The sequence below is a fragment of the Boleophthalmus pectinirostris genome, unplaced genomic scaffold (genome assembly GCF_026225935.1).
Source record: "Boleophthalmus pectinirostris isolate CB_2022bp ecotype Guang Dong unplaced genomic scaffold, ASM2622593v1 HiC_scaffold_16, whole genome shotgun sequence".
Lineage (NCBI taxonomy): Eukaryota > Metazoa > Chordata > Actinopteri > Gobiiformes > Gobiidae > Boleophthalmus > Boleophthalmus pectinirostris.
Window position 1 is genome coordinate 3,799,675 of NW_026571095.1, and position 20,155 is coordinate 3,819,829.

The 20,155-nt window shown below is 38.5% G+C and overlaps 1 protein-coding gene across 1 annotated transcript; it reads right to left on the minus strand.

Annotated features, from left to right (window-relative positions):
* Window positions 1-489: 489 nt before the first annotated feature.
* Window positions 490-20,098, minus strand: septin2 (septin 2). Its single transcript, XM_020917232.2, is given in 14 exon segments — window positions 490-1,678; window positions 3,423-3,483; window positions 3,563-3,623; window positions 5,281-5,364; window positions 6,819-6,964; window positions 8,733-8,834; window positions 8,952-8,973; window positions 8,975-9,067; window positions 9,969-10,103; window positions 10,185-10,308; window positions 10,397-10,483; window positions 15,344-15,458; window positions 18,556-18,596; window positions 19,945-20,098. Coding segments are annotated over 13 exon segments (1,062 nt in total). The 5' UTR covers window positions 18,580-18,596; window positions 19,945-20,098; the 3' UTR covers window positions 490-1,670.
* Window positions 20,099-20,155: the final 57 nt, after the last annotated feature.

Here is a 20,155-nt window from a genome sequence, read left to right on the forward strand (position 1 = left end):
TTAAGAGAACTGTTACTTTTCTGGGGCAAAAATAAACTCAAATAAAAGCATGACTTTTTATTATAGATGATTTTATAGCCCTGAAAAACTGAAACATGTGTCCCTACTGTGAGTGGGCTTGCATCTCCACAAACCTGACTCCTATTTGGCCTGGAGGTGGGCCTCATCCTGCTCGTTTCCATGGAAATGTTGTTCCATAGTTTACAGTAAAACTTGTTGATTTTACACCTCCAGAAAATGAAATACTATAACTTTAATTTTAAAAAGTAGGTGTAAAAGTGAGATGTTTGAAAACTACTCAGAGAAGTGCAAACATATGTAAATTTAACAACAGTACTACCCATTTCTCAAGTTTTTACCTTTTTTTTTAAAAAAGTTGATAAGTTAAGCAGACAATACTATATCAGAAAGGAGCTGCAGAAAACAGTTTGATTTTTTTGCACAAATTCACCACGTTTTTTTTCCTCACACACAAAGACGACCCACGAGTAAAGTTGAATAAAACCTTTATTACAATAAAAGCATTTGGAATTTCTTTGTATCTACCAGACTGTAGGAATGTCATTTGGCTGGTGACTGGGAAACACTGGCTACATCGAACTTTTATCTCAACCCCGCAGGATTTGGCAGTAAATAGTAACTTCTGACCAAAAATAGACATTAGAGTAACAGGAGTGGAGCTTCTATGGCAGAATATTCATACGTTTATAATACTGTTTCTTACAAAGGTAAAACTACAGCCCACGTACAACAGGGTCAAAAATGCATGCAAAACATATACTTCAAATGTTATGTTCCGAGTTCTTGTTGGCAAATGTATAAATATGAGGTACCACTTTAAAATAACAACATTTTAATTAGACTTAAAGGTGCACTATGTAACTTTTTGGTTGGGGATTAGGTAAAGCACTTTTCAAATATCTTAAAAAACATGAAATCAGATTTGACTTGTAATTTGGCATGGTAGAGTCACGTGCTTGTCTTCATGGAGACAGATACATTTAATGCCATACTGTGTAACATTTCAGGCAAAGCAATAACATAAGTAGATTGCGAAGCCTACATGAGAAAAGCTACATAATGCACCTTCAAAGTCACCGAAACAAGCCCTGATCCAGCTGGAAAACCGTTTTACTTTGCCATATGTTATTTTGAATATCTCAGGGATAAACAGGATAGACACATTTCATTTTCAATATGGATGTTTTTTTTATAGAAATTAAGAATGCCCCTTATTATGTAAAATTAACGCTTGTTCCGGTTGTGGACCCTACACCAGAAAAGTTACATAGTGCACCTTTAAGGCTATTAAAACTGTATTTATTTTAAAGTGTTGCCAAATATGCTACTCCCATTTCAGCCCTTCAGAGAGCAAAGGCGCTTTAAGGCCGACCGACCCAAAGCACAAGCAGCAGGACTTTGGTTTTTCAAACGTAAATAAGGACACTAAAAGTAACAGCGTTTTTAAAAAGTCAGGTGGCCGTACTTCATTCGACTGCTTCATAAAATACAAATAAAAAAGGTCGTTAAAGCAAGCAACAAAGTAACATGGATAAAGAAACATCGTGAATAGACTATATGTCGTACAAAGGAAATCCCACTCTGGGCTGACGCAGGATAGTGGCAGTAACAGTCCAGGCTGAGACGTCTGGCCCAAATCTGGCAACAACTCAAAGATCTGAAAAGAAGAAAAATGTGGTTAAGAGGAGATATATGAGGTGTAGTTTCAGCGTTGCGATAAGGGCAGCAAAAAATCTCAGGAATTTTCTGAACTTTTCCATGGGAATTATACAGATGAACTGAATTATTTACAGCATTTTCCGCACTACAGGGCATGCTCATAAGCCTCCAACCCCATCAAAAAAACGACTGTGTGCCCCACAATCCAGAGCGCCCTATACACGAATCCACTCAGGTGTCCCAGCATGACTTCAGTAAACTACAAAGCCGCACCAACCACAGCGCACACAAACACGCCGAAAATCCGTTGGTCCCAGACAGCGCCCTCCCTACACGCCACAACTGAACAAAGCCCAGAGTCACCGTGAACGCACCAAATAAACAAAACCACTCACCCATCCAACTGTTGTGTTTCCTTTAAAGTCCAGTGCAGTCTATTTGTGAAAAAAGTTCGAAAATAGACCATTTAATGACCATATAATCCAGAGCGCCTAATAGTGCGGAAAATACGGTATATTCAAATAAATACTAAATTAATGAGATCGAGATTTGTAATACAGAAATATAGTATGTTGAAAATTCTGTTGAAAAAATATTGTTGAAAACTTAAAAAGGAACTGTATGTAAGATTTTGATTTTAAATGTCATAAAAAGGTCTATGTGTGTCCCTAGATATGTGGTAGACAATCAACTTTTTGTGGTGCCCAATTTATGACAGTTTGGTTCAAGACAATTATCCAATCCAATCCAAGTAGAATGAGCCTTACAAGAGTCTCTTATTAGGGTTGTCAGTTGTCAAAGCTGAAATCCAGTTGGCTAAAAAGATTCTAACTTGCATTTATGAAGGTATATTTCTTTAAACTTGACATAAAGAATGATGCTTTTAAAGGGCCCATCTCATGCAAAATAATTCTTTTCACATTGTATCTTCTGCACATAAACAAGCACAGTTTGGGCTTTGGAACATCCATTACACAATAGTTATGAAATCTTACTGATTTCTTGGAGACAGTCACAGACCAGGAACTATGAAAGGCCGACTATTGCTCCTCCCCCCGCCCGTCCTGAGAAAGCACAGGCTCCGCCCTCCAAACGTGACGTAGGCGACGAGTGAGCCGCCCTTCCTCCGCCCATCTCAGGGAGGGAGGGGGAGACAGACGTGCACCCTGATAGTGGTAGGAATAAACTTTTATTCATCATGGAGATACAGCGCGTTCAGCCGCATGTGTCGGACCCGGAATCGGACGAGGACTTTGAGGAGCACGAAGCTCAAGCACCGCGTCCACATCAGCTGAACATTACTGATTGGTAAAGTATTAATAAACACTAGTAGATCAACTTATTATATCGTGTTCACTGCAGTGGAGAACAATGAACTCATGCTGTCGCTTTTGTTTAGGTGTTCATTTCGGAAATGTGGGGTGGAGGCAGGGCGGAGGCGGTGGAGCGGGGGGAGTGGGTGCGAAGCGTTTTCTGCTACGTCAAATGCTTCATAGGTGTATCTGCCGCGTCATCGTTGTAGCAGAATAAAAACACAGAATCAATCTAAAAACCACTTCAGCGACATATACAAGGCCCACACATCACTCTTAGAAGGTAGAAAGCTCTGAAAAGTTGATGTTGCATGAGATGGGCCCTTTAATCAATTCACCAAAAACCCTGAGGGCCAAAAAACATCACTCAATCATCATTTACCAAACTGTGCTTCATTGTGAATCAATGTGACTAAAATGTGTCTTTACCATCTCCCTGCTTCTGCATCTGGGCCTGCATCTTAGCGATCATCTCCTGCATCCGTCTCAACTGCGGGAAATAAGGAACGTCAGTGAAATAAGTCATACATGTATAACGTGATTTAAGCGTCAGTGAAGGCTCGTCTCACCTCAGCCTCCTTCTCCTGCAGGATCATATCTTTGTCCATTTCCTCCGGCTCCGGGCCCTTCCTGGAGCAAGAGTCAGTTTGAGTTACGATGAAAATAAAAGTGACTGTATTGATACTTTGCAGCTGACATCAACAATATTCCCTGGGGGTGTGATGATAACTGTAGGCACCGCTCCTTCTGAAGCTCTGTTAAAGATTTAAATCTGTCCAGAAAGTACTGATTCAGATTTTAGAACAGCTATTGATAACAGGCTCCTGAAAATGTGCTTTGTATTCTGAGTTTTCAGATTATCTAAACTTTCTGGCAGTGTTTGCTCATGTTTGCTCATTTTGTCACCACAATAACTGCTGAACTTTCAACCACAGACAAATGCGTAGAACACCCCCAGCATGGTGTCACTGCAAAGTATCAATTGATTTGAATCATTGTATGTGCCAGTATTAATCGTTTGTTATAAGCTGTGTTTACATGTAAGCTCTGTGTACATGTTTGAAGCCAAGACAAAGCCACATGGAGAAAGTGAAAGCGTCGGCGGGAGCGTTAGTTTCTGGGCAACTAAAGTTAGGAAGAAGTAAACTCTACCACAGACTTCTACACAGGCGTGAAAAGAGAGAGAGAGAGGGAGTGGGCGGGGTCAGGGGAACAGCGGGACCTCCCCCTGAGTTACAGACAAAATAAAGAGAATACCTCGACTGCTGCACAAACCGGTCCTCTGTCCTGTTTTGTCTTTAGAAGATGGCGACGCACTCAAAGACGTGATATGGAGTGAAATGGTAAAACTCACTATGTTAATGCACAAAATCTACAGGATAAACCCAACCTACACACTGCACAGATGAACCCCATTTCCACCATCTTCAAGTGTGTCACGGTGCTTCAAATATTCAAATGCAATTCCATATCGATGTTTAGATTCTACATTTGACCAAAGGTAAAAAAAAAACAACTACTACATACAGTTAAAAAAAAATGACAGTGTGGTGGTGGTTAAACTTAGGGCTGGGCGATATGGCCAAAACAGTAACATCAACCTTTTTTTGCACAAACTAAACAATTATTAATCTTTCAAACAGGGGAAGCTCTTTACATTCTTATTCTTGGTATTATTTAAAACATTGTAAACTGCCTTTTGTATAGATATCTAATTGTAATTGCAAGTGAAAAAGTCAGGAATAAATGTGTTTCATAATAATCTGCAATTTCACGATTTTGCATTTTTTCCCCAATATTGCTCATCAAAAACTCAAACTAATCAAATTAATTTGATGAATTGGGTAAACTAGTCAAGCGGTCTAAGGCATTTCATCTGAAATCAGGACGATTTCATGCGTTTTTCAGTTGGTGGAAACAAGATTCTAATAAACTACAACTCTGTTAAACCTATGAATGAAGTTAACATGCAAAATGATGAATTAAAGATGATCTTCTAACTAATAAAAACCTGAAAATGGATGAACAATAAAAGAAGGCAAATGTCTTCATTGTTGTCTGCTTCCATTTGCATCTATTTAAAACACCTACAGTTTTCTCTAGTTATCCATTTGTAAAACAAACTTGCGTCATGATTCCTTTTCATACTCTAATCTCTGGCTGTATCAAACCTAAGTCGTCTGGCTGGTGTCTGGCAGCAGAGTGCATTGTGGGGGAGGAGGGAGCAGCAGTAGCAGACAGTACATACACAGGAGACAGAGGCAGAATGTAGCCGTGCGAAGACAACCTGCCCCCGCGCTTCAGCCTATCGGAGCGGAAGTTCTCGTAGTGCAGGTCCTGGGTCACTTCCTGGAGGTCCTGCATGTGTGTGCTGTGGGAGGGGAAACAGGAAGTCAGGACTCAGCGTGAAAATACAGTGAGGAGAAGCTACTGCTACAACAACACGGGGTCTGGTAGTCCAAATACAGCAGGGATTATGAAAGCAGTACGCACAAGTTTTTTCAATTTAACCAGTGTATCCCCAGGTTTGATTACCCCAAATTTAAGACTTTTTAAATACCTTTTTAAGACCAACATTGCACTCATTATGCGGTGAAAAACACCAGATCCAATTCTAATAAACAAACTACTACAAACTAAACAACTACAGTACTGTACCTAATCGTACATCCATGATCCATCCAACGTCTTCCTCCACTCTGATTTTTACTCATTGCCGCCGGCGCCAGAAACCAAAGTATTGTTTGCACAAACTCCAAATTAGACGTTCATTCATGTTACATGTTTTCACGTTATTGTTTTTTTTCCTCCCTCCATTTAACATCACACTGCAGCCCGACTGAGTAAATAAAAAATTAGGCTAATGAAATCTAAGACCTTTGTGGAAAAAAATAAGACTTGGACAACAAAATGTCAGACTTTTTAAGGCCTTAATTTAGGAACATGATATTTAAGACCTTTTTAAGACTTTTAAGATGGCTACCCTGTTAACAAAAAAAACAGTTCTCCATTGGTACTGAAATATGACAAATACAAACCAGGAAACTCAACCCACTAAAGAATTACTAATATACTGTATTTTCCGCTCATAAGCCTCTAACCCCATCAAAAAATAACTGCGCACCCCGCAATCCAGAGTGGAGAGCATACACGAATCCACTCGGGTGTCCCAACACAACTTCAGTAAACTACAAAGCCACACCACCTGCAGCGCACGCAAACACACACGAGGAATGGAACGAGCTGAAAAAGCGAGTGCAATGTGCCACTTCTAGACACAACTGAACAACTGAGTCACTGCGAACACGCCAACAATCCGTTGGTCCCAGACAGCACCCTCCCTACACGCCACAACTGAACAAAGCCCAGAGTCACTGTGAACGCACCAAACAAACAAAACCACTCACCCATCACACTGTTGTGTTTCCTTTAAGTCCAGTGTGGTTTATTTGTGAAAAAAGTTCGAAAATAGACCATTTAATAACAGTGCGTCTTATAATCCAGAGCGTCCTATAGTGTGGAAAATACGGTACAAGATCTCAAACTCAACAAAAAGTATCAACAATAATTCAAACTCATATATAAATCAACAGTAAAAAATATATGCAGTATACATATGAAAAAACAAACTAAATCAGTCACACTCACACATTGACATGTATCTATGTGTGTTCATTTTTTCTATAGACTTTTCAACAAAAAAATATTGCGCAACTATTTCTAAATCTACACAAAAACACTTCCAAACGTGAGATTTCTTTTAAGACTTGAATGACAACAGAGCTGCTCGTGTTTAGGTCATATTCTCCGGCTGATGGCACTCACATGAGCATGGTCCTGAGTTTGAGGAAGTCATTGTGCTCGGGGTTCTCCACCTCCACCACGCCCCAGGGGTACAGCCGCCCGCGCACCTTCTTCCCTTTGGCCTCGATCTGCTGGTTTGAGCCCACCACCGCGAACGGGATACTGGCCTAAGAAAGGAGACACAGAATTTTTAAAGAACTGCATTAAAAATTCCTATATTAACTAACACTGACTCTTGTGAGGTAACATTGACCACGTTGCTCCTTAAGAACATATCCTGAGTTGAGTTTTGTTTCATTCACATGTTTGAGTAATCCTTTATTATTAGTCTGTCAACATCTCCAAAGCTCAAAATGTTCGGTTCCATCATGTGATGTCATGAAGCGGTAGTTTGAATTACTTTTTACCTTTTGTTTCATAGAGATTGGTAGTTCCAGGGCTGAAATCATCCAAATGATTCTCGTGAAGGTGTATCGATTCGTATTTAAAAACACAGTGGAGCACTTACAGTATTACTATGACATCATAAGGTGGAACAGTTGAGGCCGGAACAGCACTAAGCAGCCAAGACTATTACAGGACTAAGCTAAAAATAAAGCACATTTCAACAAAAGGAATTTCAAGCAGCCATCTCCATTCTCAATATATAAGCATGAATTTTACCTGCTCCATCACACGTAAATACAGATTATTAATAACTGAAATATTCGATGATGTCGTATCGTCAAAGTTCTCACAATAGTATCGTGGACCATCACAATATATCAAATTACAAGTTTCTTTGCTTAAATGAAGAGTTATAGTGCAGCAATAGCTCAAAAAAGACAGAGGGAACTACATACACCATGATCCTTTGCTCCATTTCAGTGCAGACTACAAGAAGAAATAACAGTTCTAAGCACTTTTAAGACTCTCTTTAAATTCTTTGGATTAAGTCTTGTCAATTCAGTTTAAGAGGAAAAAGTAGCATATTCACACTTTTGTTAAACTCCACAAAATATCGCAATAAATATTGTACCGTGTGATGTATTTCATGAAACTATCATTGTTACTAGGGGTGTAACAATATCCAAGTCTCAAGATACGATATTGTCACGGTATGAACCTCATGGTACAATGTTTATTGTGATATCGTGGGAAAGCTCACGATATAGTGGAGAGGCTCATGATTAGGAATGTAACAATATCCAAATCTCTCTGTACGATATTTTCACGATATACATCTCACGGTACGATATTTATTGTGATATTTTCTGGAGGTAAACTGTGAATATTCTACGTTTTCCTCTTAAAATGCCTTGACAAAACTTAATTCAATGAACTAAGACTTAAAAGTGTTCGAACTGTTATTTCTTCTTGTAGTCTGCACTGAAATGGAGCAAAGGATCATGGTCTATGTAGTTCCCTCTGTCTTTTTTTTAGCTATTGCTGCACCATAACTCTTCATTTAAACAAAGACACTTGTAATTCGATATATTGATGGTCCACGATATTATTGTGAGAACTTTGACGATACGATATCACGATATGTCGATTCTTGTCACACCCCTAATTGCTACATCCCTAATCGTGAGCCTGCCCATCATATCGTGAGCTTTCCCATGATACTGCAATAAATATCGTACTGTGAGGTTCATACTGTGACGATATCGTATCGTGAAACTTGGATATCATTACACTCCTACAGATTGTTGGATATTTTGGTGTAGAAGGAATACATGCTTTAAAGAGAAAGCAATGCAAACATCTCTAATGCAATAAATGCAAGAAAGACAAGTTTAATGCCATGCTGTAGAACATTCCTGTAATTAACATCTCCATGGAGACAAGCAAGAGCTGAATGCCCACCAGAAAAGTGACAAAGTGCATATTTAATGAGAGAGTTAAAATAAAAACTTGCTACATAAACTACGTCTGGTCAAAGAAGTGGTCTACCTTCAGGATCCGGGTCTGCTCTTTGAAATCTTCATCTTCATCAGATTCGGCGTCGGGGAGGTGGTAGATCTTGATGCCGTGTTCGTCGATCTCATCCAGAATCTACGGAACAGAACGGGAAAATGACATGTGACCTGGGCCTTTTTGGCAGTAGGACACTCTAAGTACATACAGAGTATATATGTCTAAAGTCTGTATGGAGAAGTGTGTATGTCTCACCCTGCGCTTGAGCCGCTCTCTCCTTCAGGGTGAGAGTGTCTGCTTTGGCGATGACCGGCACCACGTTCACTTTGTTGTGGATGGCCTTCATGAACTGCACGTCCAGAGGTTTGAGTCTGTTTGGACAAAAGTGTGAGGATTTAATCTGAAGATTTAAGACATTGTTAGAGACAGCTGCAAAAGTGACTTGTGTGAGCTTTTAACTACTGTATTTTCCACACTATTAGTCGCTTTGGATTATAAGGCGCACTTGTCAATGAATGGTCTATTTTCAAAAGTTTTTCACAAATAAACCGCACCGGACTATAAGGCGCATTAAAGGAAACAACAGTGTGATGGGTGAGTGGTTTTGTTTGTTTGTGGCGTTCACGGTGACTCTGGGCTTTGTTCAGTTGTGGCGTGTAGGGAGGGTGCTGTCTGGGGCCGCTGGATTGTCGGCGTGTTCGCAGTGACTCAGTTGTTCAGTTGTGTCTAGAAGTGGCACATTGCACTCGCTTTTTCGGTTCGTTCCTCTGTTCCGTTCCTCGTCGGCGTGGAGTGATGAGTGTGTCTGTGGGTGTTTGTCGCTGTGTGGTCGCTGTCTGCTCCGTGTGTGTTTGTGTGTTCTGCGGGTAATGTGGCTTTGTAGTTTACTGAAGTCGTGCTGGGACACCTGAGTGGATTTGTGTATAGGGCGCTCTGGATTGTGGGGTGCGCAGACGTTTTATGATGGGGTTGGAGGCTTAAAAGCGCGCCCAATAGTGCGGAAAATATGGTATGCTACAATCATCGCCCCCTCTAATTTTCCTGCCCCTGTATGTTTGAGTCATCTTTATTGTCCTGCATTTAAGACACTTGCTCCAAAATATAATCCTGAAACAACTGCTGGGTTACAACTGGTGCAAAATCCATAATTCTGTGTCAGTATTCACAGAATTCTATGTGATTTGACTTTTCCAAACTCTATATGATGACTGGGAAAAATAAGTGAATAACCAAACAATACTTTTGGAAAAACCTGAAAAAAAAAAATCTGACCCGTGTCCCAGTGGGGAGATGAAGTAGAAGCAGCAGTGGACTCTGTTGTCGACGATGTGTCTTCTGTTCAGTCCGCTCTCATCGTGGAGGTAACGCTCAAACTGGTCATCGATGTAACTGATGATGGTGCTGAAACTAAAGAGGAAGCATGCATAATATGAGTTTTTGATCTGGTTCAGACCTGCTTGAAATCTGGTCTAGTTGTTTCAGCTGTACCAGTCTTGGCTGTTGATGGCGTCTCCATATCCAGGCGTGTCCACCACAGTGAGCCTCAGCTTCACTCCTCTCTCCTCGATCTCCACTGTGGAGGCCTCGATCTGCACCGTCCTCTCAATCTTCTCTGTTTCATCAAAGCACGTTGAAACACAAGCTCAAAGACAACAATAAAAACATAACGGCCTAAGTATCTCACTCCACACGGGCCCTACCTGCTGCTCCTGGGATGACTCTCTCTGGGTAGAGGTCCGTCAAGAAAAGACTGTTGATCAGAGTAGACTTTCCAAGTCCAGATTCACCTGGGAACATGACGAAAAATACACTGAGATAAAACATTATACGAGATGGTTCTGCTGTGGTATCAAGGTACTACTATATTATACTATGGCAAAAGGAGAAATTCAATTTGTCAACTGGACTGGATTTTTACTTTTGTCCAGTTGACAAATTGAATTTCTCCTTTTGTCATGGATTCTACCTAGTCTGATTCATCAGCTGGTTTCACTTCGTACAAACCCTCGGACCTTGCAGTGTTAGAATTCATTCACTTAACAGTAGGCAGGTACTTTTTTATTTAACCAATCGCTGCTATTTGGTCATGACGTATGTAATGCACCGCTAACGGGGTTACTGGTATATTAAGCTTTTCCCAAATCACCTAATCCGTCTTTCCCCTTGATAAAATTCACCAAACATTCTCTTTGTTCCAGCTTTAAATCCTCAATCTCAGGAATCGTCGATAACACAGAATGTATGACTCTTCGCTGATTGGCTGGTGCCCGAACTCGCACTTCTGGGGTTTTTGCGAACCGTCTAGTGTATTCTGATTCCTGATCTAGTCGCTGGAGAGAAATTAAATTGAGCGGAGGCACTAGGTGGCACCAGCTTGGCTAGATTCTACCTGGACAACTGAGGGATTTTACACAAATACTATACTATGGTAGCCCTGCAGCATCATGGGAAAAAAATATATATATATATTAGTTATTAGGTTTCATATTCCTAAATAAGAAAAGAAAGCTTATTTTTCCTTCAATTATAGGACAAAAACATTTAATGGTTGTGTACATTTGTGTTTTTCATTGAAAGGTTCATTGTGTAACTTTACTGGTGGAGGGCTTTGAGATGCTGAGATGTTTCACAGTATTAAACCTTTGGATCATCACGAAAACCAAACCAGGTCAAGTTACAGGTCAGATCTGTGGTGACGCGACCCAGCTCAGAGTCATAAAGCCTGTTTTTCTGTTATTATTGAGTATTAAAACCACAAATTGCAATCAAATACATGTAAGGTAGAGCAGTTTAAAGTCATACTGTGGAACATTTGAAGCAGAGCAATGACATAGCCACAGAAACAAGAAGGTGACAGACTCCCAACCAAAATGTTAGACCTTTAAATATATTTGCCCATTTATTATTGATGCTTGAACTCCCAAAGATGAATTATAAATGTTATATCACGTTAGGAAACAGCACCACAGTGACGCACAGCAGGACCACAGGGAGAACTCCACCTCAACAATGACCCACCTGATACTTATGGGAAAAGCAAACAGGACCCAGGAGCCACATAATAAGAACCAACAATTAGAAAAGGTACACCTGGTCTGGGCTGACTTAAGGACTCAAAGAAGGCGTTGTGCTTTCAAACTGCTCTAAAAATAGATTAAACTAGAGCTGTTTTTTCATTTTTTCATTTTTTTTTATTTAAAGTGACTCAGCAGCATCCAAACAGAACTGTACATGAAGAGAAAAAGGGCTCATATTACACTATTTTCTAATCTGTTCTAATGTTCCTCATCACAAACAGACCTGGAGTTGTGTTTTGTTTCATTCACATGTTTAACACACACAAAAAAACCCTGCACATTTAGGCTAGGGGTGTTCAAAAATATTGAAATATCGATATATTGTATTGTTTAATGTGATGATTCAGTATCGATATCGTGGGCTGCTGTATCGATATATCATCAAGAGTATTTTTTGGTATATTTGACTAAATTATTTTGTTACAGAGATACAGTTTTGTTGCTTGTTTAGTGGAAGGAAACTTGTTTACGTGACATATTTGACATTTTCACCGTTTTGATGATTAAAATGTTTGAACTTTGCACAGGAAGTGGTTTAACAAAAACTTTCAGTATCACAGCCATGATTTAACCCTTATTTTTTATTGAACTGTATCGAATAGATTTTTAATATAATCGTACTGAATCAAAAGTGCGCTGTATGTATCGTATTGTGGCCTGTGTATCGTATCGGCAACTTCTTACTGATACCCTGCCCTAATTTAGGCTGAGTTCTTCTCTCAAACAGAAAACACTCTGTTCCATCTTGTGATGTCATGTGCTAATACAGGAAGTGCTCCACTGTGTTTTTAAACTCCACACACCTTCACTAGAATCATTTGGATCATTTTCAGCTCCGGAGTTGCCAATCTCTACTAAACTTAAATTAAACGGTGACTTAACTTGAAAACTACCAACTTTGAGTTTTGGAGACAGATTAATAATAAAGTTATACTCAAACGTGTGTGAATGAAACAAAATACAACTCCAAGTATGTTTTTGAGGAGGTAAGAATATTCTAACATGGCTTAGGTGGAGTTAAGTTTTTGCCTTTAAAGACTAAGTTGCCGCAAAAGTGAAACTGGTTGAGGAAAGTGAAACTACTTTTTTGTCAGACATTCATAACAAACCTAAACATGATTCTTTCTGCTCAAATAAAATAATAACACGAACTAACACTAATAAGGAAACTGACAGTCAAACTTTATCATAAGTGTAAACTCAGTAATAGTAAAGTAAACTCAGTCGTAGTAAAAGTTCTCTGGGAACTTCATAACTCTGTGGAGCCAAAGAAAAAAAGTAGAAGAGGAAGCCTGTAGTTTATAGCTCAGGCCAACAGTAGGTTAAACCAACAGAGGGGGTGGGCCCGGGTCCAGCAGCCCCCAGCCCCATACACTGCATTCCTCGCCTTAATTTAGAGACAAAGGATGAGCTCCCACCCTCCGCCTCTCTCCTCCCCCTCTCCTCCTCCTCCTCTCTCCCTCCATCTGCAGCTGGAGCTAACATTAGGTCTACATGATGATTTTCCAGTCAGCAGAGGAGGCACACCTGGAGAGAGAGACGTGCCAGCCCTGGTGTGGAGCGAGCTGGGGCTTAAAGAGGGAGTATTATGCGAAACAGATTTTTTTTTTTTTAGCTTTCTACCGTGTTATAACACTGTTCCCTCATCAAAAAACATGCCTGAAGAGGTTTTAGACGTCATTCATGTTTTAGTATTTTAGCAATCTCTCCTGGGTCCTGTTCAAACGATAATATGTGGATTTAGCAAACTGACAAAAGAAATGTGAACTATCAATTACAAATCACATGTATTTCAGAACATGTCCAAATCTAAATGAATAATAAGAAGAATAAGAAAGGAGATTTTGTTGGTTGTGAGTACTTTTTAAACTGCAGCCTTTTGCAGTGATTTCCCAGTTGTGTTAATTCAAATTCTAATTTCGGTTTGCTTTCCCCAGAGAGAGCAGAGTGTAACAAAGCAGGTCAGAGTGTGTGCGTCATGTGACCCAGTTGTGAAGAGCTGAGATCCTGTGTCCAGCAGCTCTGTTGTTATGTCAGAACAAGACTGCAGCAGACCAGGCGCTGCCACATGCACTTACATCACTCCAGACATGTACAACTGCTGCTGCCACTGTAGAACAAGTACTACAAGAGCTCGAGGGTTTCAACACAGCCAGAAATAAAGGCTGGGAAATATATTTGGACGGAAGTTAATATATAGTTAATATAGGGATATTTGAAGTTTTGTGATGAAGCACAATTATCATGAACACCACAGCAACCACTGCAGATGCTAAAATCACTAAACTCATCATTTGTGATTTGTGGAATAAATTGAACAGGCTAAAACAAGCTGAAGTTAAGACATATTATAATCTATATTTACATTACAAGCTTCAAATTCTTTCAAATTGAATTATTTTCACCAATTTTCCCTTAAAAATAAAAAATATATATTAGTATAGTAATTAATTAGCAGTAATATTGTATTAATACAGTTTGTAATGGCATTCCTATTTAGGGCTGGGTATCATTAAGAAGTTGCCGATACGATTCATACATACCGATACAGTGCACTTTCAATTCGATACGATATATTTCAAATCAATTCGATACAGTTCAATAAAAAATAATGTCTAAATCGTGTCTGTGATACTAAAAGTCTTTGTTAAACCACTTCTTGTGCAAAGTTCATATGAAACACAAACATTTTAATCATCAAAACAGTAAAAAAGTCAAATGTGTCACATAAACGAGTTTCTGTCCTCAAAACAAACAACAAAACTGTAGCTGTAACAAAACAACTGAGCTAAAATATACCAAAAAATACTCTTGGTGATATATCGATACAGCAGCCCACGATATCGATACTGTATTATCACATTAATTGATAGGATTTATTGATATTTCAATATTTTGCACACCCCTACTCCTATTATTTACCACAAGTTAGAAGCACTTAATAATTTTGAGGAGGCCAAAGTGAAGCTTTACACAACTGCTAACAACAACTACCATGCTAACAGCGCACCAGACTTACTTCCTGGTTCACGGCCAATAAAAATACTTTATAATTATATGCAGACAGCACAGTAGTCTTATTTTGAGAGCTGCTTTAACAATACATATGTCCTGGTTTGAGAGAGGTTCTTACATTGTTACATAAGATCTCGTACAGTCCCTAATATTGTAGTACATAAAATAAGACAATATCTATAAACTATATTATACAGTGTGATATTATTGGTAAGCTTTGGCTCTATAAATAAATCTGCTTTTGATCTGATATTTCTTTGCTTTGTTTGAGTAGTGTAACAATTTGGATAGGGTTAAATTTTTACACTAAACAATAAATCCAACTGTACATTGGGTTATATTATTTTCCGGACCTCTCTATTGTTTTCATGTGCTGTATTGCCCTGCACATGCACACAAAAACTGGCAAAACATTAATATAAGTTTTGTATTCTTTGGACACCAACATCTAGAAAAGTGAAATTTGAACTGAAATATAAACTATCATTTTCTAAACCAACCCTGTGGCAGTGTACAGTGATATGAAACAAAAACCACAGAACAGTCCACACTCACCGACCACCATCAGCGTGAACTCAAAGCCCTTCTTCACGGACTTGCGGTGAACCTGATTTGGCAAATTAGCGAAGCCCACATATCCCGGGGTCTCTGGGTTTGTGAACTGACCCTGCTGCAAATGAGAAACAGGAAGACAAGGGTTAGTCTGGCAATCATCATCCACACATGTGTCCCTGAACAGCTTCCTTAGTTATGAGTAGACAATGAACAATAATTTTAGCCAACCTGACAAAAATATGTATATTTTCAACTGTGATGAACAAACCTGAGCTAAACAATGACTAAAACCAGTACAATATAATGGCTGCAGCAGGACACTGTTATTAGGTCTAAACCATGATTAAATCTTGACAAGACGACTGTTTTCACACTTGCTCACACCACATCAAAGCTGGGACTAAACTGGGACTAAACCTGGATTCAGAGAGATTATTTCAAATGCTCTGTGATCAAAATACAAAGTAAAACTATCAATTAGGGTTTTTCTGTCACATGAACCAGTCCTGCCTGGACAGAGTGTGACAAGTGACAGAACCAAAGCAAGACCAAAGCAAAGCTAGTTGGCACAATCATTTTCAAATGCAATACTAAGAAACAGGCTCAATACTCCAAACTAGGGGTGTAACAATAATTGAAATATCGTGATATTGTATCGTCAAAGTTCTCACAATAATATCGTGAACCATCACAATATATTGAATTACAAGTCTCTTTCCTTAAATGAAGAGTTATGGTGCAGCAATAGCTAAAAAGAAGACAGAGGGAACTACATAGACCATGATCCTTTGCTCCATTTCAGTGCAGACTACAAGAAGAAATAACAGTTCTAACACTTTTAAGTCTTAGTAGCATAATCATAGTTTTGTTTGTTTTGCCTCCACAAAATATCACAATAAATATCGTACCGTGAGATGTATATTGTGAAAATATTGTACTGAGAGATTTGGATATTGTTGCATCTCTAATCGTGAGCTTTCCCATGATATCGCAATAAATATCGTATCGTGAGGTTCATACAGTGACGATATCGTATCGTGAGACTTGGATCATTACACCCCTACTCCAAACCCTTTTCAAATCACAACGATCATTTAAAAACCCTCTTATAACTCTCAATATAATGAGTGAGAATTGTGTAGGTATATAGTATCATTTCTAAATCAGAACTAAATCAAAAGGAAATCAAGGACTAAATATGACCTAAAGACTAAACTAATATCAGATCAAAAGTTAAACCAGGACTCGACTGGGATTTGACTCAACATGACCTAAATACTAAAGCAAGACAATAAAATCATATCTAAACCTGGTCTAATCGAGGTCTAAACCAGGACTAAACCAGGCCCGGCCTAAACCAGATCTAAACCAAAAGGAATACAGGATTAAACATGACCTAAAGCAAAAGACAGCCCTTGAACCGGACCCACTGGCCCACATGTTTTCCCACAGACACAGGGTTTTCCCATCGTCATGACGACGCTGAGGCTGTACAGACTGAACAGGGCTTATCAGACATCTGCACTCAGAACACTTTATTATGCAGCCAGGACTTCAGCAAAGAGCAAACTACACACGCCTTTGTATCGCGTTCGCCATTGTGTTACTCTGCTAAAGGACCGCTTCAATACAAGGAAATGCAAAATGGCAACTTGAAGGTCCAGTATTACACAGAATTGACTTGTAACCTTTAAGTGTTTTTTTATGTTGTTATCTCATCAGAAACAAGTTGAGCTTTTCTTCATTCACACATGCTTGAGTAATCTGGCATTATTAGTCCATCCACATCTCCAAAGCTCGAAACGCTCTATTCCACCTTGTGATGTCATGTAGTTACCACTTTCAAGTTAACAGCCTTTAGCTTTTGTTCAGTACAGATTGGCAATTCAAGGGTTGCTATCATCCAAATGAGGGAAGGTGTATGGCGTTTAAGAACCAGAACCTGTATTACCACATGACATCATAAGGTGGAAAGGTGGAACAGACTTTCAGTTTAAGAGAAGAACTCATCTTAAATGTGCAGAATTTGCAAGTTAAACAAGTGTGAATGAAACAAAACACAACTACAGGTCTGTTTGTGATGAGGAAACAGCACAACATGTATCAGAAAACAGTGTAAAATGGGCCCTTTAAAAACTCTGTGGAGAAGAGCCATAAACATAGAAGAAAATCCCAGAGGCAAAGACTGTGCGAGCGGGTGACTCTGAGCCGTAATAACTAGCTGTCATGTCTCTTTGTCGAAATTACAGACTGTGCTTTTAAGTGTAGAAGTTATTATAATAGTAGTGCTATGCTAAAACTTTTTGATGTACAGCTTGTAAAATATTTCTAATTTTAAATGTGCACAACTTTATAACACGGTATTAAATGAATATTTAAAACAGGAGAAATACAAGAATTCAGCAGTAAATACAGCTTAAAAGACATCAGGAATTGATGGAATATAAATATGCAAATCAATAACTTTTATTAAAGGTGCATTGTGTAACTTTTCTGGTTTCCATCATATGCTTTTCTTCATGTAGATGTTATTGTTTTGTCTGGAAGGTTTCACAGTATGGTATTAAAGCGTTTTATCTTCATGGAGACCAAACCAGACCAAGTTACAGGTCAGATCTATGGAGATGCTAGCTATATATATATATATATATATATATATATATATATATATATATATATATATATATATATACATATATATACACACATATATATACACATATATATATACACATATATATATATATATATAAACAATAATGAGTGATTGAATTAATTAATTAATACACAAAAAATGTTGAGTACAGAAGTGTTATCTATGCATTTCTCTTAGTAAGGAAATATAACACTAATGCATACTAATGAAAAGATAACAATTAGCCTGAGTTTTATTGAAGATTTTGAAGTAACAGCTACATGATCATTGGCCTTTAGGCCAAATACAGTTTTTTAAATAATCTAAAATCAGTAAAACAGATAATATCAGCCTGGAGATAAAAAAATGGTCATCAGCTGGTAGTCATAAACGTCTGTAAAAATGTGCAACTCAAAAATATCCATCTAACCAACTTTTTAATACAAAAACCTTGTCAAATTAGCTTCAGCAGCATGTCGGTCTAAACTGCAGCCCAGCTCTATTCAACCAAACAGGCATCTGGAACAATTGCATAACAACTCTTCATCAACGTAGTAATCATTTCCTCCACACTTACCTTTAGTTTTTCACCCTGAGACATTTCTGTTCCCTTTGGATCTATAAAAAAAAAATATACAGACAAAAACCATCAGAGCATTGTTTCTCAAATCTGTGGTATGCAAGCTTCTTTAGGTGATACTTGAACAGCTCTTCAGTTTGTCGGTTTCTTTAATTTAGTATTTTATCTTTGCAACTAGGGTTGTCCAAAATATCACAAATCAGGTACTAATCTATACTAGTATACTAGTCTCGAAACAAAATACTCATTTGAACAGGTATCACTACTAAAAAAAGTCACATACACAAGGACAAAAATGAATCTTTCCTGAATAGTTTTAGAATAATCTTGAGCTTTATCAGAAAATATGTGGAATTATGAGTCAATATAGGCCCATGGACTACTGTAGAAGATACCTGGATGACTGAGCGATTACAGAGATGAAAGGTCACATGGTAATTAATGTTGAAAATTACCTTATATGGTCTAAATAAAGAGTGTTTTTATTGTAATTATTGTATCATAATCTGAGTTTAGAGCCTGTTACTTAGTATCAAATTTTAATATTATGACAACACTATTTAGAGCTACAGTGGAAATGATGTAGTCCACTTTAATACCACTTTTAGCCCTAGATTAGACCCGGAATAGTCCTGTTATATTCTTGTTTTAGATCTTGTGGTACTAGTAGTCAGAAAGCCAAATATTTTCTTTAATGGTACTTTGTGTGAAAAGTTTAAGTGCCGCTGTATTAGAGAACTGTAAAACAAAAGCCAGGGGAGCAAATGTGGCTAACTTTAGTGAGTGACTGTGAGACAGGAAGTAGACAGAGTGAGAAAACTAGCAACACACAAAAAACACCGCAAACTCTTGTTCAAAATCTAACTGAAAACTTTTACGTACGGTTTTAGAACGTTTTACGCATTTTAACCTCAGCTCTCCACGTGAAACTACATTATTAAAGATTAATGACACGCTACAAGTGAATCAGAGTGTTGGTAAAGCTTAAATATCGTGTTAGATTTGTTGTAGAATGCAAAATGATATTGCAATTTGTAAATCTAGTCGGAAAAGTTACGATCGACTTCCTGATATGGCAATTTTATAACGGGATGAGTCGAAATGGGTGTGGACTGAGTGATGCTAGTATCATTCATCGCTCATGTTTTGGTTAACTTGTTTAGTAGCCAATTATAATGATTAAAACACAAATCGCTAATGATTAGATCAAGCTAAACCGACCGATCTGGCCACTCTCTGAGCCGTAACAAGCCTTTAGCCAAGGACGCGTAAACTTAACGAGCTAATGTTAGCGTGTGCGCGTTTCAATGCGGTAGCTAAACAAAAGGCGCAGAGGAATATGTGTTTTAAATGCGATCTGTGCGAAAAATGTGGAGATTATTTTACCTTATAGTGGTGGTGGAGAAGAACAGCGGAGAGCACGATCCAGACGAGGCTGAGCTGGCGGCGGAGCACCTCAAAAATTCTTCAGATTCCACTACAACAGCTTCCTCTGGGTCAGAAAACTACCAAGACCAGAATGCAACGCGCCAGGGACATACTACAAGAGCGGAGACGTCCAAATTATCATGAATATATATATATATATATATATATA